Source organism: Mirounga angustirostris, unplaced genomic scaffold (assembly GCF_029215605.1).
Source record: "Mirounga angustirostris isolate CCGP_5_RB_7025 unplaced genomic scaffold, mMirAng1.0.hap1 SCAF_10, whole genome shotgun sequence".
NCBI lineage: Eukaryota > Metazoa > Chordata > Mammalia > Carnivora > Phocidae > Mirounga > Mirounga angustirostris.
Genome location: NW_026991718.1, coordinates 13,303,313 through 13,330,867, shown reverse-complemented (window position 1 = coordinate 13,330,867; position 27,555 = coordinate 13,303,313). Strand labels below are relative to the sequence as shown.

The 27,555-nt window shown below is 45.7% G+C and overlaps 2 protein-coding genes and 1 long non-coding RNA gene across 7 annotated transcripts in view; 2 read left to right on the top strand and 1 right to left on the bottom strand.

Annotated features, from left to right (window-relative positions):
• Positions 1-7,823, top strand: part of SMC6 (structural maintenance of chromosomes 6) — a 90,268-nt gene extending 82,445 nt beyond the window's left edge. For 3 of the 4 annotated variants that reach the window (XM_045884128.3, XM_045884126.3, XM_045884127.3), the window contains exons 25-27: positions 2,534-2,686; positions 6,397-6,494; positions 7,318-7,823. In XM_045884128.3, coding sequence (XP_045740084.1) covers positions 2,534-2,686; positions 6,397-6,494; positions 7,318-7,432 — 366 coding nt within the window. In that variant the 3' untranslated portion in view covers positions 7,433-7,823. The remainder of the gene's footprint in view (positions 1-2,533; positions 2,687-6,396; positions 6,495-7,317) is intronic. The other variant, XM_054509606.2, reaches the window with a different exon arrangement.
• A 7,311-nt stretch (positions 7,824-15,134) lies between these two features.
• VSNL1 (visinin like 1) overlaps positions 15,135-27,555 on the bottom strand; it is a 109,999-nt gene continuing 97,578 nt past the window's right edge. The window contains exons 3-4 of one of the 2 annotated variants that reach the window (XM_064573530.1): positions 18,154-18,369; positions 15,135-16,113 (exon numbers count right to left, since the gene is read on the bottom strand). In XM_064573530.1, coding sequence (XP_064429600.1) covers positions 15,916-16,113; positions 18,154-18,369 — 414 coding nt within the window. In that variant the 3' untranslated portion in view covers positions 15,135-15,915. The remainder of the gene's footprint in view (positions 16,114-18,153; positions 18,370-27,555) is intronic. The other variant, XM_064573531.1, reaches the window with a different exon arrangement.
• On the top strand, positions 18,996-25,796 carry LOC123841599 (uncharacterized). The gene is made up of 4 exons (XR_006790246.3): positions 18,996-19,064; positions 21,488-21,647; positions 24,913-24,960; positions 25,287-25,796. It is a non-coding gene; the product is annotated as an uncharacterized LOC123841599 (long non-coding RNA).

Below are 27,555 nucleotides of genomic sequence, written 5' to 3'. Positions count from 1 at the left end.
TTATTTGACAGAGAGAGACACACAGTGAGAGAGGGAACACAAGCAGGGGGAGTAGGAGAGGGAGAAGCAGGCTTCCCACCGAGCAGGGAGCCGGATGCAGGGCAGGGCTCCATCCCAGGACCCTGGGATCATGACCTGAGCCGAAAGCAGACTTTTAACGACTGAGCCACCCAGGCGCCCCTGGGGCAAAACTTTTAAGTAATTGCTTACTGCTCTTAGTTGTCATAAGTTTTATACTTCATTTTAATACTTAGAATAAATGATAATTTACAGTACATATACACAAGACTCATCTAAATTTTTTAAGAAATAATAAAGAATGACGATGCATTTAAAAATGGTCAAAATGCTTAAAGAGGAACTTCATAAAGTATCCAAGTGGTGAATAAGTACCTGAAAAAAGTGCTCAGTATCATTATTCATCAGAAATATACGAATTTGGGGGCGCCTGGGTGGCTCAGTCGGTTAAGCGTCTGCCTTCGGCTCAGGTCATGATCCCAGGGTCCTGGGATCGAGCCCCACATCGGGCTACCTGCTCAGCAGGATGCCTGCTTCTCCCTCTCCCACTCCCCCTGCTTGTGTTCCCTCTCTCGCTGTGTCTCTCTCTGTCAAATAAATAAATAAAATCTTAAAAAAATAATAAAATAAATAAAATTCAAAAAAGAAAAAAGAAAAATACGAATTTGAGGTGCCTGGGTGGCTCAGTCAGTTAAGCGTCTGACTCTTGATTTCAGCTCAGGTCATGATCTCAGGGTTGTGAGATCGAGCCCCATGTCCAGCTCCACGCTCTGCATGGATAGTCTGCTAGGATTCTCTCTCTCCCTTTCCCTCAGCCTCTCCCCTCTCTCCCTCTCTTAAAAAACAAAAAGAAAGAAAAAGAAAAATAAGAATATATACCATAATAGATGACTATCATACTGCTACCAGTGTGACCAAAATGAGCAACACCGATAACGTCTCGTGTTGGTGAGGGTGTGGAACTAATTTGGAAACCTGTCTGGCAGTGTTCATGAAAGCAATCCCACTCTTAAAAACTCTTCAAAAAACTGATAAAAATTCACCCGATTAAATGGTGATGATTAAAGTCAGAATAGTTGTTACCGTTTGGGTTTTGTAGTGACGGGGAGAGAACACAGAATCTGCTGAGATGCTAGGAATGTTCTGTGTCTTGATCTGAGTAATTACCCAGGTAATTGAGCTGAACACTTAAGCTTTATCTTCCTTACTGTATATGAATTATACTCTAATGAAAATGAAAAAAAGAAGAAAATATTAGGAGTGTTTGGATAATTTATCCCCAGAGCTAACTGTACAGGACAACCGAAGCTAGCCCTTCTGACATTATCACCCCTGTTATTCAAAAAGAATATTACTGTTTTAAGGATCCTTTAGTTCTCTAGTCTTTGTTTTACAAATAAATAAACTGAGACCAAAGTCCCATGATAATTTAATAATAGGGGTGAAATTTAGATCTCCACAATTAGTCTAGGGCTTCATTTATTAGATCGATACAAAATGCAATTTTGGAGCAAAGGACCGCATCCTGTTACTTAGTTCTTGCTTTTTTGTGGAGTAGTTTTTTGGTTGGTTGGCTTGGTTTGGCTTTTTACTACTTAGTTGCTTTTTCATTTGGATTCTCACAGATTCAGACTTATGGATGATAAAAATTTCAGTGTATGTTTAAATTCAGAATTTTTTATAACCCTTTCCTAAATGAATGCTACTTGAGAGGCACATAATTTTCAAATAGTGGGTGTGAAAAATAAGTGAAGTTATGTGTCTGCTAAAACACATGTGGTAAAACTTTATGGTAGACAAGCTGATGGTACCCCATTTTTCCACCTTATGGGTATATATGTATGTCTGAAATTCTGTCCAAATGAAATAGAATTCCTTCTAATGTTATCTTATACTGTCTCCCCAGGATATTGTGTGAAAGAGTTTGTTATTAATTTTATTAATTTCTTTTTTATTGTCCCTCTGAGCCCTTATTAAGAGGAATTTTTGAAAGAGATTTTACACGTTTCAGTTTGTTGCTGCTGTTCATCCTGGACCAGCGTGAGCCTCTTGAAGTTGGTCCTGTTGTCTTTTTGACGTTCAGTAATTACCTTTAAAGCAACTTAACCACTAGATGTCACTGTAATTCAAGTAACAAAAGATTGTCTTAGCGCTTGGCAGTGCTTGAAAAAAGAAAAAGCAAGCAATCTCATTCACAGTAGCATCGAAAATAATAAAGTACTTAGGAATAAATTTAACCAAGGAGGTGAAGGATCAGTACACTGAAAACTATAAGACATTGATGAAGGAAATTGAAGAAGACACAAATAAATGGGAAGATAGCCCACATTCATGGATCAGAGTTAATATTGTTAAATAGATGTCATTTCCATATCACTAAATCACTAAATGATTTTATTCTTTTTTTTTTTTTTTTTTTTTTTACTGTAAACCCATTCTTTTCTAATGCTAGCCAGCCTTTTCGTAAAGAATTTAGTCTGATTTTTGCTCCACTTTGTTTTTTAACTCACTCAAGGTTCAGCCTGGAGAGGGAAACAGAGCTGCTTTCAACGACATGAGAGCCTTATCCGGAGGAGAACGTTCTTTTTCCACAGTTTGCTTCATTCTTTCTCTATGGTCCATTGCTGAGTCTCCTTTCAGATGCCTGGATGAGTTTGATGTCTACATGGTAGTGTTAAATTTTGAATTCTCAAATTTTTGTTGCTGTTGGAAATGTGTATTTTGAAAGGAAGCAATTCTTTCTTTAGTTTTACCCCCAAGAGAAGGGATCCTGCCCTGACACTTCAGTCCATGAGAGGTGGTAGGGAAGAACTAAGAGTTCTGGTGCCCTCCCTGCTACCCTGGGGACCCCGTCCTGGGCTTCCGCCTCTTCCCTAGCCTGTCTCCACCTTGCATTTTCACAACGGGAAGCATTTCCTTAGCCTCGCTTGGATCAGAAGAGCAGCAGATGCCACACAAGGGGCAGGAACATTTGACTTGGAAATCATAACCTGGGATTGAGACCTAACCTCTGCCACTACTTCCGCAGAGAACTTTGGGCCTCGGTTTCTTCATGCATAAAATAGCCTCATTAGTCTTTCCTACCTCCTAGGGTTATGGTGAGATGCTCCAGTCTTACATGTAAATGCACTGAAGATGGTGGAGACCGAGTGAGCCTTCACCAGCCAGCCGTTAACCATGCTGTGTACTTCTTCACGCCTTATACTTTCTTAAACCCACTGTAATCTGGGTTTAGACTAGAATACTCTAGTAAAACTTGTTTAGCAAAGATCATCGATGAACTTTTAGTATTATTTTAATTCTTTGAAGTATTTGGTACCAGAGACCTATCCTCCGTCTCCTATAATATGTCTTCTTGCCAGTTTCTGCTCTCCTCTTTTCTGGTTCTAGTGCTGCCTCGCCTAATGCCATTGCCCTTAAATGTGTGAGGCCCTCTTTGTTTTTTATACTGTTGTTGATTTTCCTGGATGCCATACCCTACGTACACCTACACACTAAACACACACACCACATACACACACACACACACACAGAGTCCCCAACACTACCACCTGCATGTGGATCCCAGCACATCTGAGTGTCTCACCCTGACACCTCTCTTGCACTCCAGACTCATATGCCCAACCACTGTTAGACGTCATCAGGCACAGCCAGGCCTCAAACTCAGCAAGTCTTCCACTCAGAGCCTCTTCCTTTTCCTGAATCTGCTACTTTGATTGCTGGCACATTGCTGTTACCTACCCTGTTACCTCGCACTGCCAGACCTTTGATGTATCTGTGATCCTTCCTCCCTTTTTACTTGCCCATCACGCCTGACCTTCCGAGTCTCTGTTCCTTCCTGTTAGCTTGTCTCTGTCTCCTCCCCTGCCTGTTGGAACCGCCTCCTGTCCAGACTCCCAGACTTTAGTCTTCCTTATTCCTTAGTCCCTCCCTCACTGTTTTGCCAGGTTTATATTTCTAAAATGAATCTTGGGTGCCTGGGTGGCTCAGTCGGTTAAGCGTCTGCCTTCGGCTCAGGTCATGATCTCAGGGTCCTGGGATCGAGTCCCACGTCGGGCTCCTTGCTCCGCGGGAAGCCTGCTTCTCCCTCTCCCACTCCCCCTGCTTGTGTTCCCTCTCTCGCTGTGTCTCTCTCTGTCAAATAAATAAATAAATAATCTTAAAAAATAAATAAATAAATAAAATAAAATAAAATAAAATGAATCTGATCATGGGCACTTACTTGTTTAGAACTCTGAGGTGGTGAATTATCTTATCTGGGATGAAAGTTTAATTCTTTGGGTAGCTGACACCCTTTGTGATGTAGCATCTCCCCCTTCTGTGGCTATCCCTTGCAAGCTACTTGTGATTTTCCAAACACTGTGCCTCTTCTTGTTGTGCCCTTCTTTGTGTATGTCAGAATCCTACTCATCTTTCCAGACCTCGTTCGGATGTGACCTTTACAGAGCCTTTGTGACCACCAGGCAGGATTTAGGAACCTCTCAGAGCTCCCTTGGCACCATCCTACACCAGCTTATACTAGTATTTTTATATGTTATAATATCAAATATATTATGTAATTTTATATTACATACATTGTACTATTACGTATTCTATACATTTTCGTTGTGAAGTTACCAACTATGTCTTGATATTTTTACCTACCTGATGCCTAGCCCATAATAACTACTACAAAGTGCTCGTTCATGCAGTTTATACCTGTGAGTCCTGTATAATCCTCAGTGTCATTTTTCCCCTTGATACCATTGCTGTGATTGGTTAGAAATTCTCTGAGAATTGGCTTCAGAGCTAATTCACAAATCGCAGGAGAGGATTGTTCTTACCAGGCACTCATTTTGTTTGAAATGCCATTTTGCAGTCTTATCACCCATCTTATTTGTCAGATTTAATTCTGAATAACTTCTTTCTCTTTCAGAAACTTAGAGGTTCTTAATCAGAATGGCATTTTGCCCCATTGGAATTATTCAGAAAAATGTGCCCAAGTTCTGAAAACCAATCAGAAACAAATATATTTTGGTGGTTTGGCAGCTTTGTTATTAAATGATAGGCCTCCCCAGGGCAGTGTTTTGAAAGGACAGCATCTGCTTGTGCAAGCTCTCGTTATTTTTGTTAACTTTAAGTTAGATTGCTTTACAGATATGCCAGAGGGAAGAATTTATAAAATACAAGCCATTGAGCAATATCACCAGGATGTTGGTCTGCCTCCAAAACAGTGTGTTCTTAACCACCATGCTGTACTGCCACATAAAGTTTCAAATAGACCTTTAAAAATATATGCCTATAAACGCATTTGGTTATGTTTTCCACTTTCCAGTTTTCAAGGTACTTTGATTTTTTCTTTCTCTGTTATTTGAACTCAGAAAACGTAAGCCCACAGTTTAATTTCGTTTCAAAACCTGTTATAATGAAGCATTGTTTTTCTATACACTGATATGCTATTTAACTTCTTTTAAAGATTAAATCGAGGAACTGGTTTCTAAATTTAAATTGGTTCAGGGCGCCTGGGTGGCTCAGTCAGTTAAGCATCTGCCTTCGGCTCAGGTCATGATCCCAGAGTCCTGGGATGGAGCCCTGAGTCGGGCTCCCTGCTTAGCGGGGAGTCTGTTTCTCCCTGTCCCTCTGCCTGCCTCTCCCCCTGCTTGTGCTCTCTCTCTCTCTCTCTCTGTCAAATAAATAAATGAAATCTTAAAAAAAAAAAAAAAAAGAATATAAATAAATTGGTTCACATTGTACGCATTGTAGAAAGTGATAGGGTAGGGGCAGAGGTTTTAAAACATCTTGATCACGGAGGGAAATTTTGAGAGAATTAATACTTTATAGCTGTCACTTTTGATATTGTTCTCCTGAGGGATTAATTATTATTACTGTCCAAATTAGATTCATTCTCTAACATTTAGTTGTGTCTTTGGAATATTTGCAGATTACTTTATTTTTTTAAAGGTTTTATTTATTTATTTGACAGAGAGAGACACAGCGAGAGAGGGAACACAAGCAGGGGGAGTGGGAGAGGGAGGAGCAGGCTCCCGATGCGGGGCTCGATCCCAGGACCCTGGGATCAAGACCTGAGCCAAAGGCAGACGCTTAATGACTGAGCCACCCAGGTGCCCCTGCAGATTACTTTAATTGCTAAGTATATTTGAGGGAGGGAGCTATACTTACAAATAATCTGACTGTAGAAATTACCTGGAAAATACATATATTCAGTTATTTTCCTCTAATAGTTTTGGATATTATCTTTCCCTGTGTGAATAGTTAGGCATCACAGATAAAGTAGTAGGTGATCCCTGGATAAAAATGCAGGGGCTTGTAACAGCCAGCAGAATGCTGCTTTTGCAGGAATATGACTGATGCAATAGTGATCCTCACTTTGTTCTTCAGGACATGGTTAACCGGAGGATTGCAATGGACATGATACTCAAGATGGCAGATTCCCAGCGTTTCAGACAGTTTATCTTGCTTACCCCTCAAAGCATGAGGTAACTTTTAAAAATTCTTCTGTGAATATATACATCAAATATATAAAAGGGGGAAATAAATCTCTTATAATCTTAATTTTTTAAATGCAAATACATAAATCACCAATAAAAAGAAAATGAGTTCCAATGTCAGATCTAAGGTAATTTTTCCTTTTTAGATATTTAAAATTTTGTTTGTGTTATCTCCCTTCCATAACAGAAGCAAGTTGATGTGAATTTGATTATTGACTTGTTACTATTTCTATTTTGACTCTGTTTCTTCGTGGTTATCATGACCAACTAGTAAAGTCATTTTGGTAATTCTGTTTAGACTAAAGACACAATTCATGATTTCCCTAGTCTTGGCTCTTCTCCTGGTGACTTACTGCTTCTAATCTTTCTAAAAGAGCTCTGTTCTGCAGTCAGTCAGCAGCAGGTTTTGGGTACTTACAAGGTGTCAGGCATGTGTCATTTAGTGTTGATATTCTGCCTCTACAGTGGTCACTTGATCTTGTGGGGATGGAAGTATGTGATTGGGAGTATTCAGGTAACTGCTTCTTGGCTGGACAAGAATAAGAATTAGAAATAGTTGGTATATAAATCTCCTCATTTTCTTTTTCTTCTAAACTGAAAGCCTACCTCATTTAGCAGGAAGTTAATTTTTAAAAATGAAAACAAATGATTTCTTTATTGCAAATTATATTTCTCCTAGAACTCCAGATAGTCAGCATATCCCACAGTAGCAGATGCAGTAGACTGGTGTTTTCATGAGGGAGTATTAGAATTTTTTTTAATGTGAAAACATTTTCCTCGTAATCTGAGTAATTAATTTTGCTTCCTCTAGTTCACTTCCATCAAGTAAACTGATTAGAATCCTTCGAATGTCTGACCCTGAAAGAGGACAAACTACATTGCCTTTCCGACCTGTGGGTCAAGAGGAAGAAGAAGACCGAAGTTGATCTGTAACTTCCTATGGCCTCCGCCGTGTCCTCATGTTGAAGGACTTGTAAAGGGAAAAAGATTCAGGAGTATGTAATGAAATAAAATGAAACTGAAGATAATCTAAAATAAAAGAAACTCCTTTATATTTCTGGCCCCAATAAAATATGTAAATAAGTCTAGAAAGCCTACTACAACCGGCAATTTAAAATTTGTTACTTTACTTTGAGGAAATTAATTTCATAGTATTGGTTTTAAATTTTTTTTAAGTTCGTTTTTTTTAACCATCTACTTTTATAGATTGTTTTTCAGAAGTAAAATTTTGTACATATGTACATGTACATATCTGTTTAGTTTGGGTTCATTTCTATGGTATTTTGTAAGAGTTAAAATAAAAGTTTGAGCACCTGATTATATTTAGTTTTGTTTTCCAGAGAATCACATTCTCATTACAGGGGTTGGGGGTGCACAGGTGGTCTGTGGACGGGGACCAGTTTGCAGTGCATTTATTGTCTCTCTTGCTTAATTATGAGGGGCCTGCACAGGACTCCCAAACACTGCTCAGAATTCCTGCACAGGTCATTTTTTATCATCAAAGATACGACGATAGATTTGGGCTGTACTTTTAATTATTGTATTTCACTCAAATTTAGGATGCTGTCCGTGTGGCACTTTGAAGGAGCACCAGAGCACCACCAGCTCTGACCAGTGCCTTTCTCAGTCCTTTAAGTGTCGTGCAGCCTGGGTCACACACTACAGGTACTTGTCTGGCTTCAAACCCCTCTGCTGCTGGGCCAGCGCTTTGGCTCAGCTCCTGCTCAGCTTGGGCTCAGCTGAGAGGACCCAGGCTGGGGAGAAGGGCTGGGAAAAGTGGGGCTCCCCCTGGGGCAGGAAAGCAGCGCAGAGCCAGAGGCCAGCGTGTTGATGGTGAGCTGACGTCCGTGCCATTAAAGACACGTCCTGATTTTAGGGTTGTTTAAGAGTGTGCTTCGTAGAATGATAAAATATAGCATATTGTAAGAAGTGGTAGTTACTGACTTTTTTTTGTTTTTTGAAGAAGGCATGAATAAGACTCCTGCCTATATTCTCTTTGATATTAGGGTAAGTGCTAGGTTTTTAAGACAGACGTGGATACCCAAGAAGCATTCCCTGTATTGCTAGCAATAAATACTTATGTAATTGAAAAGGAAGTATTTTAAGAAAAAAAGCAGTATTTTAGAAGCAGCAACACTTCTGTGGATACTGAGAAAAACTGGATTTTGTTTTTTATTTTAGTAGAGGGGAGGGAGTTTGATTAACCTTAAAGTGAGATCAGTTGGCAAATGAGAAGTCCAGAGTCTGTGCTTTTCTAACCTAAGAATTTACAGAAAGAGGAAATGTATGCCGAAAGTTAATAAACATCCCCCCACACCCATGCAAAGTCTGACCTTTTAAAGGTATGTTTATGACTCGTTTGTAACAAAACTATTTTTTAACATACATGTGCTTTTTCAAATAAAAAATATACCAAATGCATAAACTTATATTAGCTAAATAATTTTAGTGTCTGAATCTTTGTGATAGTTTTTGAATGTTAATGGTTCTGAATACAGAATGGGAAATATAATCCTCAGGTATCCGAATATCTTTTGTTAAGAGTCGAAGATTATTCATCGCTTTAGCCTCACAAAGTTTTGGTTTCAACTATCATAAGTGAAAATATCTTCAATTAATGTTCTAATTAATAGTAACATTAATTAGAATAAAAGAAGAAAAAAGTTTTTTTTTTTTAAATACGTATAACTTCTAAAAATGAAACTTTAAATGAGTGACTTCACTACATCATACAGAGTGTTCCCCAGCCCCTGGTTTATCATCAGGACTGAGCTGAGTAATGAGATCCCAGGAAACAAGGGGCACATGCTCCCTTGGACTCTTCAATCCTATCCTCTCAAATCCATGGGGTGGACATGATTAAGATCATTCTCAAAATGACAAAGGTAATGAGTTGTAGTAAACCAAGATATAAATAATAGACTCAAGTTGGTAATCAAGATTCAGGCACTGCCTTCTTCTTCCTTAAGTATTTTCGCTTCTCCATCCCATCCTCAAGGGCTGCTTCCCTCCTAACCCTTCACCTTCACATATCTTCAAGATGTCCAGAGACCAAAATGCTTCAGTTCTGAGTAAATAACTGTTGTCTGGAACACGAGCTGGATCAGAAGTGTTGCCAGCCGTGATGGAGACCAAAGTGATCCAGATTCCTGTGAATTAGTCCCGGTTATCATGTCCCGAGTCCGTGACATTCTGGTTAGACTTAGGACTTTTTTATACATCAACATGGTTGCCTATACTTTGACTAACTCAGATTTTCCAGAGAATTGATTTGAAACTTAGTGTTCTAAAAGTTCAAACAGTAACTGGTATCGTATGACTTGAACTAAGTGACTGTGGACTGGAAGATGCATCAAAATATTATTTAATAGGAATACCTTTTGTTCTTTAAAGAGTGGTAAAGTAATGTGGATATAAATTAGCTATTTCTTTGAGTCAGCAAATGGAATTTTCTTGATTATTTATAATATTGATACCTAACCTCTTGAATCTTGGCTGGGGCATCTGGATAGATTCCATACGAACTAATGTGGCCTGAGAATACTCACTGATCAGCAAGCTTAAGAGGGCTGTTGCTGCCTGATTTTCTCAAGTATAAGAATATAGAGATTCATTCAAAAATGATGAAGTTCCTGCCGTGTGCGTGTTTGCAACAATTTAAAGCACGGGGAATACTACTGTGAGTAATACCAAATCTGCCCTTGGGGAGCTAAAATTCTAGTTCAGGGGAACATCCACTGTATATGATTCCAGAGAACAGTAATTGCTATGTGTAATAAATTTAGCAGGGTCAGGAGTTAAGTGGAGGGGGTGGTGTCTCAGAAGCAGTGTTGAAGGGAGACTTTGCAGAAGGTAATATCTAAGCAGAGCTGAAATGAGCAAGAACGAGCTATGGGAAGACCTGGAGCAAGGGTTCCAAGCAGAGAACATGAGTGCAAAGGCCGTAGGTGAGAATGGACTTCACGTCCAGGAATCATGAGGCCCATGTTGGCAGAGCTTACTTAGTAAACAAAGGGGATGAGGTGCAGAGGTAGGCAGAAGGAAGCGGGATCATTTGACATCTAGTAACTAGTTTTCCAACGTGGTATAGTCAACATACTCAAATAATTTCTCTGGCTGCTGTGGGAATAGGTTAGGACTAGAGTATGGTGAATGAAAGCAAGCTTTGGCCGTGGTCCAGGTAAGAAGTCATGGTGACTTGGGCCAAAGTAAGGAGGGAGAAGTGTTCAAGTGGGAAACGAGGCAGTGGGATTTGCTGGTCATACTCTGGAGTTGTGAGGGAGGAATCAAGAATAATTGGCCTGGGGCCTGAAAACTGTCGGAATGAGTGTGCCATTCACAGGGAAGATGCAGAGGCGGAGGCAAGCATACTGGTACTTGATGAGTAATGTCACACTGGTGAGTGTAAGAATGGAAAACACTAAAGTGACTTGAAGAGCCTGGAAATTACATTTCACCTGCAAGATGCTGCGGAAAATCCGAATTGTGTGCCCAAAATATTGGAGAAACTTAATTGCTTACAAGAAGGGACCTCAGGGAACCTTATGTTATTTTATTTAGAGCTCTAATTGACTATCAGTTTCTTGCTATTCCCCTACACACCCTTTGCCTTTAGGCTCTCTGAAGACATCTGTTTAAGCATGTGTTTTGCTTCTTGACATGAGTTCCAACCATGTGGAGGAGAGAAGCATCTGGCCTCTTTAAGATAGAAGTTCATATTGTTCATCCAGAGACTGATCCTGAATGAGTGAATTACAGGAAATATGAAGTCTTCAAGCAATAGGAATCCCTTGTAAAAAGCAAGACTTGGAATCTAATTCCCTTGAATATGGATGGGTCTGTGACTGTCTTGTCATCAATAAAATGCGATGCAAGTGATATTTCCTGACTTCTGAGGTCAGGTCAGAAAAATCTATGAAACCTCCGACACCTCTGCAGGACTCTTGTGCCGGAGCCTGAACCACCATGAAAGTCGTGAGCCCTGGGGCGCCTGGGGGGCTCAGTCGGCTGGGTGTCCCAGGGTCTGGGATCCCGAGCCCCATGTCGGGCTCTCTGCTCAGTGGGGAGCCTGCTTCTCCCTCTCCCTCTGCCTGCCGCTCCCCCTGTTTGTGCTCGCTCGCGCTCTCTCTGTCAAATGAATAAAGAAATCTTAAAAAAAAAAAAATCCATGTGTGTTGCGGCCACCATCCTGTGAAGAAGCCCAAACTGGCCCGGGGGAGGGGCCCTGAGACCACAGGAAGAGAGATGCCGCCAGAGCCCGCCGCAGCTCCAGCTACCGTAGCGCTGCAACCACCGGAGAGACCCCGAGCCAGAAGCAGCCGCACGAACCTCTCACCAACTCCTGACCCACAGAAACCGTGGAAATAACAAAAGGATTGTTTCTCTTTTTAGCCACGAAGTTTGGGGGAGGAGTTAGCGTGGAGCACTAGGAACTGAACCACTCCCATTACGACCCACCCCCAGAAACTCTTCTGATGTGATTATTTCCTTTAGTTTTACATGACTTCGGTGTTCTTACATTTCTGTGAGAATGAGTTTTTCATTTATATATATTATACCGTGCATAAGATTTTGTTTCTATTTTCCCCCTTCGGCATTTAAGAGTTTTGTCCGGGGCGCCTGGGTGGCTCAGTCCTTAAGCGTCTGCCTTTGGCTCAGGTCATGGTCCCAGGGTCCTGGGATCGAGCTCGCATCGGGCTCCCTGCTCGGAGGGAAGCCTGCTTCTCCCTCTCCCACTCCCCCTACTTGTGCTCTCTATCTCTCTGTCAAATAAATAAATAAAATCTAAAATAAAATAAAATATAAGAGGGGCGCCTGGGTGGCTCAGTCGTTAAGCGTCTGCCTTCGGCTCGGGTCATGATCCCAGGGTCCTGGGATCGAGCCCCACATCGGGCTCCCTGCTCAGCGGGAAGCCTGCTTCTCCCTCTCCCACTCCCCCTGCTGGTGTTCCCTCTCTCGCTGTGTCTCTCTCTGTCAAATAAATAAATAAAATCTTTAAAAATAATAATAATAATAAAATAAATAATAAAAGAGTTATGTCTGGGGTGCCTGGGTGGCTCAGTTAGTTGAGCAGCTGCCTTTGGCTCAGGTCATGATCCCAGGGTCGTGGGATCGAGCCCCGCATCCGGCTCCCTACTCAGTGGGAGGCCTGCTTCTCCCTCTCCCTCTGGCCCTCCCCGCTCTCGTGTGCTCTCTCCCTCTCCCTCTCTCTCTCAAATAAAGAAAATCTTAAAAAAAATAAAGTTGTGTCCACGTTGCTGTGTGTGCATCAGTCCCTTGCCTCCAGCCAATGTGTGGTATGCATAAGAAGCACTGACCACATTTTACTTACCTGTTCCTCTCGTAATGAACCAGCAGATTGCCTGCAGTTCCCACAAACACCGTCACAGACACCTTGGGACACGTCCCCTCAGGGCCCTCTGTGAGAGCTTCTTGGGGCAGGCGGCACACCCGGAAGCGGGAGTGCGGCCTCCGAGGGCCCATGCACACTTCCTCTAGCCAAGGGCCGCTGGACCCCTCTCCAGCATACCCACAGTACCGGTCTACACTACCAGCGCCGGGCTCACTTGCTGGCCCAATCTCTACATTTTATTTATGAAGAGAACTAGTCAGGGGCACCTGGGTGGCTCAGTCGGTCAAGCATCCAACTCTTGGTTTCAGCTCAGGTTGGGATCTCCTGGGTTGTGGGAAATAGCCCTGCTCAGGCTCCATGCTCAGCGCGGAGTCTGCTTGAAGATTCTCTCCCCCTCTGCCCTCCCCACCTCGTGGGCATTCTCTCTCTCTCTCTCTCAAATAAATAAAATCAATCTTTAAAAAAAAAAAAAAGAACTAGTCAGTCTGCTGGAGGGGTTCCCCCCCCATCATTGCCCTGAATATCCTTGTGGCTCACTTCCTTCATTCAGGTCTTACTTCAAATGTCATCTAATCAGACTGCTGCATCCCATCACTTGCGCTACCATCCCCATCCTTCTTAGCTTGTGGTTCTTTTCTTCATTGTTCTTACAGGTGATCGTGTGTGTGTGTGTGTGTGTGTGTGTGTGTGTGTGGTGTTTGGTTATTGTCTGTCTTCCCCCCGCCGCCCCGGCAAAAGGATGGTATTAGGTGCAGAACAGGTAACCAGTGAAGATCTGCTATGAATGCAGTGTCAGAGTCTGATTTAACTGAGTACCATTCTAAGGAGCCTCCCTAGCTCCTCACCCCCACCCCCACCCCTGACCCCCTCACTTAGGGGCAGAGAATATCGGGACGCCCTGAAGTTCTCCCATCTCTCCCTGCCCCCACACTGGACTCACCAAGCACAGGGATGAAGGACATTCTAGTACCACTTGGGATGGTTCTATCAGTGATTCAGGTACCGTCGGTGTCCTGAGTGTTTGTGGTGCGGTGTGCTTGCTCACAGCTTCTTGTTGAATGGATGCATGGAATCATTAGGCCCTGGTCTCTGGTCTTAGTTAATGATCCTAAGACACACAAAGGAAGAGTATTTAGGAAAAAAAAAAAAGGCACTCAATGAAAAGTGAATAACATAGCACTGTCTTGTCTGATACTATAATTATTCACTACATGTGGCAAATTAAATTTAAATTAATTATCATTTATTATTTTGGGGGGTGGGGGAAGGGTATAGGGAGAGGGAGAGAGAGCATCTTAAGCAGACTCCCTGGTAAGCTCAGAGCCCAACGCGGGGCTCGTTCTCATGACCCTGAGATCATGACCTGAGCCGAAATCTAGAGTCGGACGCTTAACTGACTGCGCCACCCAGGAACCCTAAATTTAAATTAGTTAAAATGAAAAATTCGTTTCCTCAGTCACACTAGCCATATTGAAGTGCTCAATAGTTACATGTAGCCAGTGCAGACACGTACCTTTCCATCGTCATAGAAAGTTCTGTTGCACAGCATAGTAGAAGAAAACTGAGCTTCTCTAGATACGTTCTGAAAATACCAACCTGTCTTTAGAGCTCTTGAGGGAATTCTGCCTGCCTTCCTCAGGCTTCAAAGGGTCAGAATTTTGTCCCATCATTAAAAATAACAACTAGCAGGGCGCCTGGGTGGCTCAGTCAGTTAAACGTCCAACTCTTGATTTTGGCTCAGGTCATGATCTCAGGGTTATGAGATTGAGCCCCACGTTGAGCCCTGCACTCAGCATGGAGTCTGCTTAAGATTCTCTCTCTCTCACCCTCTGCCCCTCCCCCAGTCTCTCTCTAAAAAAGAAAAAAAGAAAAATAACTAGTATACTTTTGACCTGGAAAGACAGAAGTGTTCTTTCCTATGGGCTGCTTTTGGAGGACACGTCTCGGCTGGTTGCCTGTGTCCTCCACAGCAGGTGAAGGTCATGTGTTGCTAGCCCCAGTCACATTGAGAGGAAACATAATTTTATACAATGAGCAATTTTTGAGAATGAACAAGTTTTATGTTTTATTTGAACTTTATATACCGTGTTAATTGCCCCTCTTTTGAGGGCCAGGATGAAGAGTTGGAAAGTTGTTTGTTTTTTTCCCCTTTCATTGTCATTAATTCTCTGAATTCCAAAGACGTGTGTTTCAGGGTAGGTAAGTTGTTGCTAGCTGACCCTTGATAATTATGAACATCAGATTTTAAATTCTGAAATAAGAATTGAAGGAAAAAGTCAAATGTTATAAATTTATTTGGGACATCTATTGCCACCTCTTTGGAAGCCTTTGAAAATTCAATCAAAAATCAATACACTTCCAGCTTTGTCTTTTTTTACTTTCAATAAATAATATCTTTGTGTATATGTATATAGAGATAGATATACTTAATTAATGAGTCATTTAGCAGGATTTTTAAGTTTTATACTGCATTAATTCCAACATAGCTCTTTCCAGATTGATAGAATGCAAATGAGGTAAGAATTAAGGCAAACCTAAAAGGCATGCAAATGTAGCACATTTATCTTCACTGATAATACAAGCTCTTGGGTGTGGACCACCCAGAGGAGCCGAAGCCCCTCCGGGGCCTGTCCAGTACTATTTTACAGGAGAATGGTGACACAGCTTATATTAAGTTACATTACCGTGGGGGGCTCAGTGCTACGAACATGTAATCAAGGAGACACGAGCATTAGCAAAACATGAACAAGAAACCATAGAACTCTTTGTAGCACATTTCTGTCCAGGCTTGAGGGGAGAAGGGATTTTATGAAATGATGTTACACATATCACATTGTGGAAGGTTGTTTTATAATATATGCTTTTAAAATTCATTAGCAAATGACATTCTCATGCACACAAGTGTTTCAAACACAAGAAGCAAGTCCATTGATAGGTAGTCCAAGCAATATCTGTGTGCGTGTGTGTGTATATGTGTGTGTGTGTGTGTGTGTGAGAATAGCTGCAGACTGAATGGAACATTGAGACTTTTGTGCAGTCCATAGCGTTGACCTCAGCTCATTTCTGAATGTCGCACTGCAGGAGTAATACAATGGAAGGGTCGCTCTTTGCAGCTTCTTTGAATTCATCCAGTGTAATCTGGTCATCTTTGTTCTTATCCATCTTGCTGAAAATCTTGTCTACTCGCTGCTCAGGCGTGAGGCCGTCCTCATTCATTTTCATCATGATCACGGTGCCTACCATCTTATAGATAGCCTTGGGAAAACCAGAAACAGAGCATAAAGTTCTCCCACGATCTGATAAAGAATTTAAATTTACTTCAAAGGACTCCAAAGTCGTTTTAAGTAAGACAGTGATATAATCAAATATGTGTGAGTCTTATGACTAATTGGGCATAAAAGAATTTCATCCGACTCCCAGGTTTCTGGCTGGAGGAAGTGGGGAGAAAGAGTACCTCAGTGGTAGGTGCAAGAATAATAGATGAGAAGATTCAGGAGGAAAATGATGAGCTCAGTTTTAAACATTCGGGGTTTGAAGTGCAGATGAAAGTCACCAAGCACTAGTCCTTGTAGATTTAGGAAAACAGAAAAGGTGGTCCCAGCTGATAAGGAACTTACAGTCAGTTAAGACAAGCAAGGTGGGCCACTAACATTTAGCTCAGAAAGAAGATAGTGTAGGGAGATCTGTGGATCAGGCACTCTGTAAGTTAAAGAATTCTGACTATCCAGTTCAATTAGCTGTACACAAGTAATTCTCAACGTGGGAATCTCCTAAATAGAAACTTTCTATTGCCCATCTATACCAAGACCTGCTGGTGAATGTTCGTAGCAGCATTATTAATGGCCAAGGAGTGGAAGCAACACCAGCACTCAACAACTGGTAAACAGATAAACAATATGACAGATCTGTGCAATTGAATACTATTTTAGAACTAAAAAGGAACGAAACACTGATGAATCCTACAACACAGATAAAAAAAAAAGCCAGACAAGCCATATATTTATATTGTATGATTCTGTTTATATGAAATGTCCAGAGACATAAATCCATAGAGACAAAGAAGAGTGGAGTCTTCTGAGTCTGTAATAGGAACAGGCAGGTGGCAGGAGGGGTCTTACAGGGAGAATGAAAATGTTCTAAAATTGGATTATGGTGATGGCTGCATACTGTGGTCTATAAATTACAACTCAATAAAGTTTTTAAGATGCCAGTTAGAGGAGCCAAGATGCCCACCAGGGGAAAGCTGGTTTGAGGAAGGGGGGGACATCCAGCAGAGCAGAGCTAAACCAAGGGCAGAAGAACTGAGTCTGATAATATCCTTGGGGCCCAGCGTTAGGGCCCAGCGGCTTGGATCTGTGACTTTTCCCAGCGCTGCGCCGAGGCCCGGGACGGGGGTCGGGAGAATTCACGGCCTGGCATGCAACTACCCGGGCTCCAGGCCGGGAAGAAAAGAAGTCTCCACAGCCTAGGCCCCAGGAAGCTTCCTCCTGGGGGGGTCTGCCTCCTGTGCCCTGCGGCCGTGGTCCTAGCCCGCCCCGCCCCGTCCCGTCCCATCCCGGTCCCGAAGTCCAGCCGCATCGCGAGGTCCACCGAAGCCCCGCCGGCCCGGCCCCGCCCCGAGGGCCCTCCGCCCCCAAAGGCCACCCCCGCCCAGCCCCCCGCCCCTGCCATCTAGGTTCCCCTGACCCCTCTCCGAGGCCCCCCCCCCCCGGCCTCGCCCGGAGGTCCCTCTACGCTCCACCCCTCCCCCACCCACCCCTTGCCCCGAGGGCCCCCGCCCCGCCCTGAACGCCCCCCAACCCGGCCACTAGGACCCTGGCCCCGCCCGAGCCCTGCCACACAGGTTCCCCCCCGGCCCCGCCCCGAGGGGTTCCCCCGCCCCGCCCCGCCCCGGCCTCGCCCTGAGGGCACTCCCCCCCCGGCCCCGCCCCGCCCCGAGGGCCCTCCGCCCCCAAAGGCCACCCCCGCCCAGCCCCCCGCCCCTGCCATCTAGGTTCCCCTGGCCCCTCCCCGAGGCCCCCCCACCCTCCCCAGACCCCCCCACCCCTCCCCGGCCTCGCCCGGAGGTCCCTCTACGCTCCACCCCTCCCCCACCCACCCCTGCCCCGAGGGCCCCCGCCCCGCCCTGAACGCCCCCCAACCCGGCCACTAGGACCCTGGCCCCGCCCGGGCCCTGCCACCCAGGTTCCCCCCCGGCCCCGCCCCGAGGGGTTCCCCCGCCCCGCCCCGCCCCGGCCTCGCCCTGAGGGCACTCCCCCCCCCGCCCCGCCCCGCCCCGAGGGCCCACCGCCTCACCTCTATGATCTCCAGCATCTCCACCCTCGTGATCTTGCCGTCGCCGTCCAGGTCGTACATGTTGAAGGCCCAGTTCAGCTTCTGCTCGAAGCTGCCCCTCGAGGTGATGGACAGGGCGCAGATGAACTCTCGGAAGTCGATGGTGCCGTCCCCGTTCTTGTCAAAGGTTCGGAAGGCGTGCTGGGCGAACTTGGAGGCGTCGCCGTACGGGAAGAACTGCGAGCAGAAGACACAAGTTCAGGTGGCGGGAGGCGCAAAACCTCAGGCCCGGGGGGAGTCCGGGAAAGCCTGGGAGGCCACCGCGCCATCCCGGGGACCGCACCGCGGGCGCTCCCAGGCCGCCGAGGGCGCAGGGGTGGCAGGCAGGCCTCCCGCCTGGACAGCGGTTTGGCGCGGTGCTCAAGGCCTAGGCAGGCGCCCATCAGGCCATTCCTGTGCATGAGGCTGGGACATGCGGCCTTCGTGGTGGCGGGGCCCTTGAGCCCGCAGCTAGGGTCCCTCATCCGTGGCTTCCCCGCCCTCGCTGCCACAAGGACAAGGACTGAGGTAGGGAGCCGACTTCTCTCCCACGCAGAGCGGTGCTCCATGAACTTCGCCTTCGTCTCTGGACCTCCAGGTTCGCCGCCCGGGGGGGCCAGCGCGAGGTTGCCCAGACCTGGTTTTCTCTGCCCCGGCTCCCCAGCCCCCGCCCACACTCCTCTCCCCGGGTGAGGCTCCATTGGCTCTCTTCTTTTTTACAGGGACTTTTCTTTTGTAGAACAGACATTTAAAACCCATTAAAAATAGAACATGACGAGGTTTATTTTTAAGAGCTATAAAGAGGTTTCTTTTCAGAGCCAACAGTTGGCCAGAGTGGCATTGGAGACAAAGAATGAACACAGGAGGAAAAGGAAGAGCAGACCCTGGAGGAGGTAAGACCGTGGAAACAAGCCCCAAACCACAAACCAAAAGCAAAAACAAACCACGTGCTGTTTTAAGGCAGAGAGGGGATATGGATGCATCAGTCCTGCAAATACAAAGACCAAAGCAGGTGTCTGAGGATGTCACGGGCATCCCCGCTCCTTGGTAAGTTTTGTCACTGGTTACTGGGACAGGCCGGCCAGCCGCGGGCCTGCTTTGTGCCCACCTGGGGCTGTCTCCCTTCCGGGGCCCTCAGCTCATGTTTCTCACTGTGCTTCCTGCCCTGGGGCCTGCTGCCCACACCTCCCATACTTAGAAGCCCTTGGAAGGTGGAACATTTCTGGGCAGAAATGAAATGTGTATTTCCCCGTGAGGTCCCATAACTGTGGCCAGGCCCCGTTTTTGGTACTGGGAAAGCAGAGATCCACAGCTCGTAGTCCCCGGGCTCTGGGATTTCACAGTTAATGGGGGAACCCAAGGCGGGACTGATGAGAACTAGGACAGAGGAGGGGGCAAGACTACAGGATTGGTTTCAAGGTGGAGAGTTAAGAGGGAAAGGCTCCTGTCCTCTCCTTCCCGCTCAGCCTGTTTCCGCTTCACCCCATAATGCCATTAGGGGCCTGGGTACCTGAGGACAGGCTACCAGGTGCTGAGTTTTGAACTACACAGTTTTGACCTTGACAGTTTCTAAATAGGTAAGGTTGATTCACATGTGCTCTGGACGTTTTTTTTAAACTTATGATACTTCTGACACCAAATGTGTGGGGTTTGTTTTGGTTGGGTTTGGTTTTTGGTTTTTCCTTCCTAACAACTCTGATTTTCTGGACATTATTAACCTGGTCCAGGTGAATTCAGTTCCATTCTGACACTAACCCCCGGGCGGAGTCCGTGCAGACCCCACAGGGAAGGGCTCAGTCCCACCAGACTGCCCCCATTTCAGATGCCAGTGGTCAGTCCCTGGTACTTCTGATAGACCTGATAGAAAGGCCGGGGCGGGGGGGGGGGGGCGCCCACAAGGCCCTCCTTCAATAATTTGCTAGGACTACTCAAAGAATTAAGGAAGGCACTTTATTTACTATTACAGGTTTATTTTAAAGGACACAACTCAGGAACAGCCAGTGGGCAAGGTGTAGGGGAAAGTGCACTGAGGGTGCACAGAGCCCTCTGCGGGCAGCCACCCGAAGAGCACCTCAGTGAGTCCCCCAACTGGGAGGCTCCTCAAACCTGTAGTTGAAGGGTTTTATTGGAGGCCTCATTACTTAGGCATGGTTGATTAAATCACTGGCTAAGACAATTGAATTCCATCTCCAGCCCTTCTCCCCTCCCCAGAGTTCCCATCCTCTAATCATGCCTCCAGTCTTTTGTCTGACCAGCTCCCATCCGGAAGCTATCAAAGGGCCCCCAGCCACCAGTCACCTCATTAGCATACAAAAGACACTGTTATCCTTCCAGAGAGTCCAAGGGTCTTAGAAGCTCTGGTGTCAGAACTGGGAACTGAGACCAAGTATATATTTCTTATTATATCATCATATCACAAGTGCCTTGTGCACGAATGTTCTTCACCCCTTTCTGCTCTTTGCGGATGTGTCTTATCTGCCTTGTGGTCAGGAGTCTTGGGGAGAGCTGGGCCCTGTGAAATGGCCTCAGAGCAGAGCAGAGTGAGCCCTTGGCAGATTCTCATCTCTCAGTGCTGTGTATCCACCAGGCTTGCTATGCTGTGACTTGAGACCCCTGGGTAATTGTCTCCATCTGTGTGGTTTTCTGGCAGTGAAATGCTTTAACCTTTATTTCACATAGCATACTTTAAAGGGAAGGGATATCTGATAGTTTTATCTAAAAATAGCAGGGAACTTCAAGTCAGTATATTAAAAATTTAGATCTGAAAATTCTTGAGGAAAAAAATCGATTGAGCTGTAAAAGTTACATGTGCCTTGTAGAAGGTCTATTTACTGACTTTTATAGCCAACACGTTTACTTCAGAAGGACCGAGCGTGTGCTAACGTATCTGGAGGGCTTGTTCCCTTTAGAAAACTCCTCTTATCATGTTCTGAGTTCTTGGAGTTTTTCTAATCAGGGGAATGCTCCTTCTTTTGATGAAATGATTCAGCTCTGGAGGGATCATCACAGAAAAATGAAGCCACACTCTTCAATGTCTTTAGGAAGAAATCGGGGTCTTGAACTCATATTCACTTCTGGACTACGATAGTGCCTGAGAAGTAGAAGTATTTTTTGTGTATTGTTGCTTAAAATTTCTTTTATTTTTTAAATTCAGTGTGTTTTTCTTGTTGATGTGGAAATAATTTTCAGTGGCATTAATAATCTACAAGTCTATATAATAAATAAAAAACTTTGAGGTTGAAAAATCATATGTATATTTATGTGTGTGTGTGTGTATAATATATATTCTATAATATATAATTCCACTGTGTCTTAGTCCATCCAGGCTGCTGTAACAAAATGTCCCAGGCTGGATGATTTATAAACACAGTTCTGGAGGATGAAGTCCAGTATCAAGGTATCAGCAGGGGCAGTTTTTGGTGAAAGACCTCTTCCGGGTTGCACACTGCTAAATTCTTGCTTTGTCCTCATAGGAGGTAAGGAAACTATGGGGTCTCTTTTTCCTTCTTTTTTTGGGGGGGGCCAGAGGGAAAGGGGGAGAGAGAATCCTAAGATCTTAAGCAGACTCCATGCCCAGCACGGAACCTGACGTGAGGCTGGATCTCACAAACCTGAGATCATAACCTGAGCCGAAATCAAGACTTGGACACTTAACCAACTGAGCCGCCCAGACACCCCTGTGGGGTCTCTTATATAAGGGCACTAATCCCATTCATGAGGGCTCCACCTTCATGACCTAAACTCCTTGAACAGGCCTACCTCCTAATACCCTCACCTTGGGACGTTAGGTTTCAACATGTGAATTTGGGGAGGGACACAAATATTCAGTCCATAGTGATTTGTTTGAAAGAAGATGAATCTAGTTGTGAGAAATTTTAGAAACTGTATTAGATGATTGACTATAGCTAGTCTTTGATAAATTCCTAGTTTCTATTTTATGTCTGTGTGCATACACACTTAGTTTTTCTACTTTTGGTCAAACATTTTATCTCAAGTATATCTTGCATTTCCAGTAACAGAACAAAGCCACCTGGAAGCAGTTGCAGATGGTCAGCTGACTGAATCCAGATACTGCAGTCCTTCCAGTGATGGTGGGACCTGGGTCGTGGGGCTCTTGGAGGCCACACCTGTCTGGTTTGGCACCTTGGGACAGCCCGCCCTCCTGAGGGCACCTGAGAGAAGGCTTGGGGGGTGGAGCAGGGTCTGCTCCAGGGACTGGTCAGCAGAACCCTAGACTCAAGTCTCAGGGTGAGAAGAGCACCATCAGCAGTTTGGACTGCATGTCTGGGGGTGGAGATGACCAGGCTGGTCCCCGAGGTTCCCGGGTGGAGGATGACGGCTGGCCAGAATGGTTCACCAGAGGCAGTTTCTTCAGGGCCCTCTGGAGCCCCCTTCCTCGGGTGTAGGACTCCCCCTGAGTGGGCCCACAGCCTTTTTGCTCTGACACTTGGGTCTCCAAGCTTAGTAGTGGGAGCCTGACAGAAGGTGGGGGCAGGAAGGGCCCTCCATCGCTGGCTACTTCTGGCCCTGCTGGTGAGCCTCTGACCTCAAGACTACACATTGATCTGTCCCTGTCATACCACAGGGACAATCTTGTGCCCCAGTTGTGCCCTGAGAACTCGGGCTTTCCATGTTGCTGGTCTGCGGTGGGGCCAGGACCCAGCCCACCAAGTGTAGCATGATACCCACAGGAAAATGTCACCATTCCTGCAGAACGACAAGCAGGAGAAGCATGCATCTGTCCCATGGCATTCCCCTGCACTGACTTCTGGAAGTTCCTGAGATAGGTTTTCTGGGCCGCACATCTTCCTTTCCTATTGACTTCCCTTCCCAGGAAGCCTGGGAATGAGGGCGCCATCAGATTGTGGGGAGCTGCTGCAAAGAAGGGCTGCATCCTCTTTCTGGGGGGCATGTGGAGGGGAGACCAGGACCCCTCCCCTCGGATTCTCAGCAGAGCCCAGTCAGGTGGGCACAGCCTGATAGCATGGGCTGTCCGTCTTCAGAGCTGTGACCCGGGGAAGCTCCCAGGGCCCCCTCTAGCACCACTAGAGAGCGGGCCGGGACAACATCTCCTTCTCCTCACTCTTCAGTGAAGTCCTGGTGGCTCAAGACCTCTTCTGCTTCTCCCCCTCTGTGACCTCCCCAGTGGACTTTCCATTGGGAGGATTAACTATAGCTTACCCCCTTCTCTCCCTTCTGCCTCAGCCGGAGCCCGATCACCTCCCATGGGATTCTGGCTACAGTCCCCTAATTTCCTCCTGCCTCGAGTCAGTTCTCCCATTCCCAGGATTTCCTAGCCGCCTTCTCTGCCTCGTTTTTCTCCAAAAAGCTGACTACCGTACAACATATTTCAATTGTTTATTCATCCTCTTTCTTCCTCCATGAGAAATGTAAACTCCGTGAGGGCAGAGAGCCTCGGCTGCTACACTGTTTAGTTCCTTACTGAATCTCTCCATTGCAAGCGCTCAGTAATGACTTAGCGAATGAACAAGTGAACCGATTTCTTCTTGACGTTGTCCTTCCTAATCCTGCATTAGTTGCAACTGATTACGCATTCACTGTCTCCTAGAATCCTCAAGACAAGCCAAAGGGATGGTTTGGGTTTTTTTCACTTTGACTTGGCAATATTTATTATTATTAATACTATTTATGAACATTATTAATCATTCCTATTTATTAGGGGATTGTTATTGAACCGTAAATTCCCAGAGTGCAAAGCCTTGTTTGCTCACCATTGCATCCATAACACATAGCACAGGTCTGCAGATGGCAGGTGCTGAATACGATCTTGTTGAGTGACCAAATGAGAGAGACACTTTCAGTGCCAACTTCAGGGTAACCAGGTGATTGAACACTGCTGCTAAAAATAGCCCCCACTCACTGGACATTATAATCTAGCCAGCTCTGTCCACTAGAACTTCTTGTGATTATAAAAATATTCAATAACTGCGCTGTCCAAAATGATACCTACTAGCAGTATTGGGTCAACCACTGTCTTCGGTGCTGGGAATAAAATTTTAAAAAGACAGAGAATTGAGAACAGTGGGGAAAGTAACCCTTGAAATGTTACTGGTGTAGCCAAAGAACGGAATGTTTCAATATTATTCAACTTACCTGTCAACTTAGATAACCACATGCGGCTACCGGCGTCTGTATGGAGTCCTATGGTCTATGCTACGTTATTAGTTTTCACAATACCCCTGTCAAGCAGTAACCCTCAGCTCCATTTCACGGGCAAGGAAACATGGGCTCAGAAAGGTCCAGCAAACCCTGAAGTTAATTCTCTTCCCCCTGTGTCAGTCTGCTGCAAGGTTATACAGAGGAGCAGTAAGAAATGTACACTCCTTTCCAGAATACGACATACAAAACAGAAGGTAGAAAGTTAGGGACAGATTTTCATCTGTCTCAGCATTTGTTGGAACGCTTTAATGGTTACCACACAGGACTGGAAAGGGCTCAGTTCTAATACTTCTCACGTGTGCTACTTCATTCAGTCCTCATAGCAAAACCTGCCATCCTAAACTCCGCATTGTGGTTAAGGAAGCGAGCTTGAAAGGTCCAGGCATTTGCCCCAGGTTCCTGGCAGCATGTGACAGAGGCAGGATTTGCATGCGGATCTGTCTGGTCATTTCTGCCTCATCCTGCTGTTTATGTCAAACTGAGGCAATAAACCTAAATCCACATTTGATGAAGCAAACGTATTTGTTACATTACGTAATTCTTTGCTTCCTTCCCTCTAAGGTCCGAAATCTTCGGGGGTGGTCATTTATCGCCACCTTCTGGCAGCATGTACGTACTACATGAAAATTAGTAAAAGGTGGGCGGCTGAGGGATATTTTTTATGACTCATTCATTCTTTAACTGAACATTTATTGAGCGGTTACTATGCGTCAAGTACTGTGTTAGATACTGAATAAAATATGAAAAGATACAGAGCATTAAGGATAGTAGGGGAAATAGATACTAAGCAAGCAACTGCATAAATAAGTATAAAATTACTCCATGATACACTGCAAGTGTGTAGAGCCACAAACGAGTAATGGGGATGATCTTATGAGTTTGAAACTTAAACAAAAATTTCCTCTGTGTTCCTCTCCTTGCACCCTAATATGTAGGCTTCTGTCAATTCACTCTTCTTCATCATAGTTCAGCAATGGTCTCAGAGTCTGAAACTTCCTGGGATTTCACCCAGATTGTATACAACTGCACTACACAGCCCTACTCTGAACCATCCAGTGTGCCAGAGAAAACCCCAGGAAATGCTTGAGGACTTGGCCTCTCCTCAGGAGGACAATAGGAGACTTTGTACCACTTCACCAGCTTACTCCAAAGCCACCAGAGGCTTTTCCCTACAGATAGAAGACCGAAGCCCTGCATTTCCATCTTTTCAATAACCTGTTCAGTTGTGACTATTAATTTTTTTTTTTAAATATGTGGTGTGGTGCGCCTAGATGGCTCAGTCATTAAGTGTCTGCCTTCTGCTCGGGTCATGATCCCAGGGTCCTGGGATGGAGCTCCGCATTCAGTGGGAGGCCTGCTTCTCCCTCTCCCACTCCCCCACTGCTTGTGTTCCCTCTCTCACTGTGTCTCTCTTTGTCAAATAAATAAATAAAATCTTTAAAAAAAATAAAAAATAAAAAAATAAATATGTGGTGAATGAGCCCCAGACACCTCATGCTGACTATGCATGGTGTCATTCGCCTCTGCAAGCCCAGGGCCCCACCCTGCAAACCCAGGGCCCCACCCGGCACAGAAGGCTGTTTGGTGGCTGTGTTAAGAAATGGCTTGAAAACACGGTGCTTCCATCCCCTCATGTAATCTGTCCTCTGCACCTCCCGCTCCAGCCCTTTGCACTCTCTTGCTGCCTGTACATCTCATCCTTCCAGAAGTGGTACTGAGTGCAGAGAAAACATTACAACATTTCCCATGAGAACCTCGCTCTCTCCCAGCGTCCACTGGGGCCTGCCTCAAGTTAATGGAGGAGGCAGGGCTCCTAGAGGTTGCCCCGACCGACCTTCAGGTGGAGGGAGGTTTGCACAGCATGGCCTTGGCCCACTGTGACAGTTGATGGGCTGGGTCAAGAGTGGGTGACAGCAAGGCCACTGAGGAGGACAGAGTCTCTCCAACGCTCTGCCCAAGGCCCAGCCCCCAGCTGACGCTGAGCAGCCCTCCGAACTCAGAATAGATTTGTGCCCATTAGTCTGCCTGAAATAGAGCTCATGAGGGGATCAAAGAACAGAAGAATATTCTTGGACGCTCCACTGCTCACAGGCTTGGAGAAGTCTGCCATCCAATCTCTAACAGGACGCTGTCCCTTTAAAAACGTCCTGACTCAGGTCAATTCTGTTTCCCTTTGTTCTCAAATGTCAGAAGCCTATGTTCTCTGGCTAATGAACCCACAAACACGATCCCCTCCCCAAGGGTGGAGTCTTCTTCGTCTCTCCCTTACCCGGGCCTCCGAGGTCCTCTGCCCTCACCTCTGCTGGAACTGGCCAGAGGCTTCCAGCCTGCTGTGGATCCCTGGCTCCGTACCCACCTCTTCGGGCCACAGATTCCACAGCCATCTTGTCATGAGTGTCTATCAGGGAGCAGAGCCCGAAGAAGGTCTTTTTTATATGCTACCTCAGCTGGTTCTTCAAGTTGAGGACTTGGGGGTCATTATTCTGGGTTAACTAACTGGCATAAGGTCAGACCACTAAGGGGGTGGGACGGGCTAGGCAAAAAGGCTCTGTCTGAGGAATCCGCACCTGCCCAGTGCACCCAGACTTCCACTCCCAGCGACAATCTACCTCTTCCCCTGGATCCTGAAGGGCTCTGCATCTCTCAGCCTTAGTTTCCTCATCCACCAAATGGGGCGATAGGAATTAATTCCTACTATGAAGGACTGTTGTGAGATTTCCTGGAGATGACAGATGTGGAAGGTGCCTGAGGCCGCATGGAGTTGGGACGTTGGGTATTGAAGGGTCCCTCCTCCCTCTCCCCTCAAGGCTGCCCTGATGCACCCCAGACCCTGGTCTTACAGGCAGCTCCGGGGTGAGCAGGTGGTTTGTGGTGGGCTCTCAGTGCACGCACCCGGGCTGCTGGCCAAGCTGGGGCCCCTGAGGATTAACTTGGTATTTGGTTTTAGCCTTAGGCTCTTCACACTCATGCAACCTCACCCAGGAATAGGATCCTTGTTTCCTCACCGGCCCACATTCTCTGCCTCCTAACTGCACCCCATGCCCACTCTCCGGGCTCTGCGTTCCCTCCTCCCCACAGCTCCGGAGGGAACCTCTCACGCCCCCTTCATCGTGTCCACTTCCCGTACCCACCAGTCACATCTAATTCTTCCCAGAAGAAGGAACGAGATTCTCCCCAAGCGTCTGAGCCTTCCTGGGTCCTGTC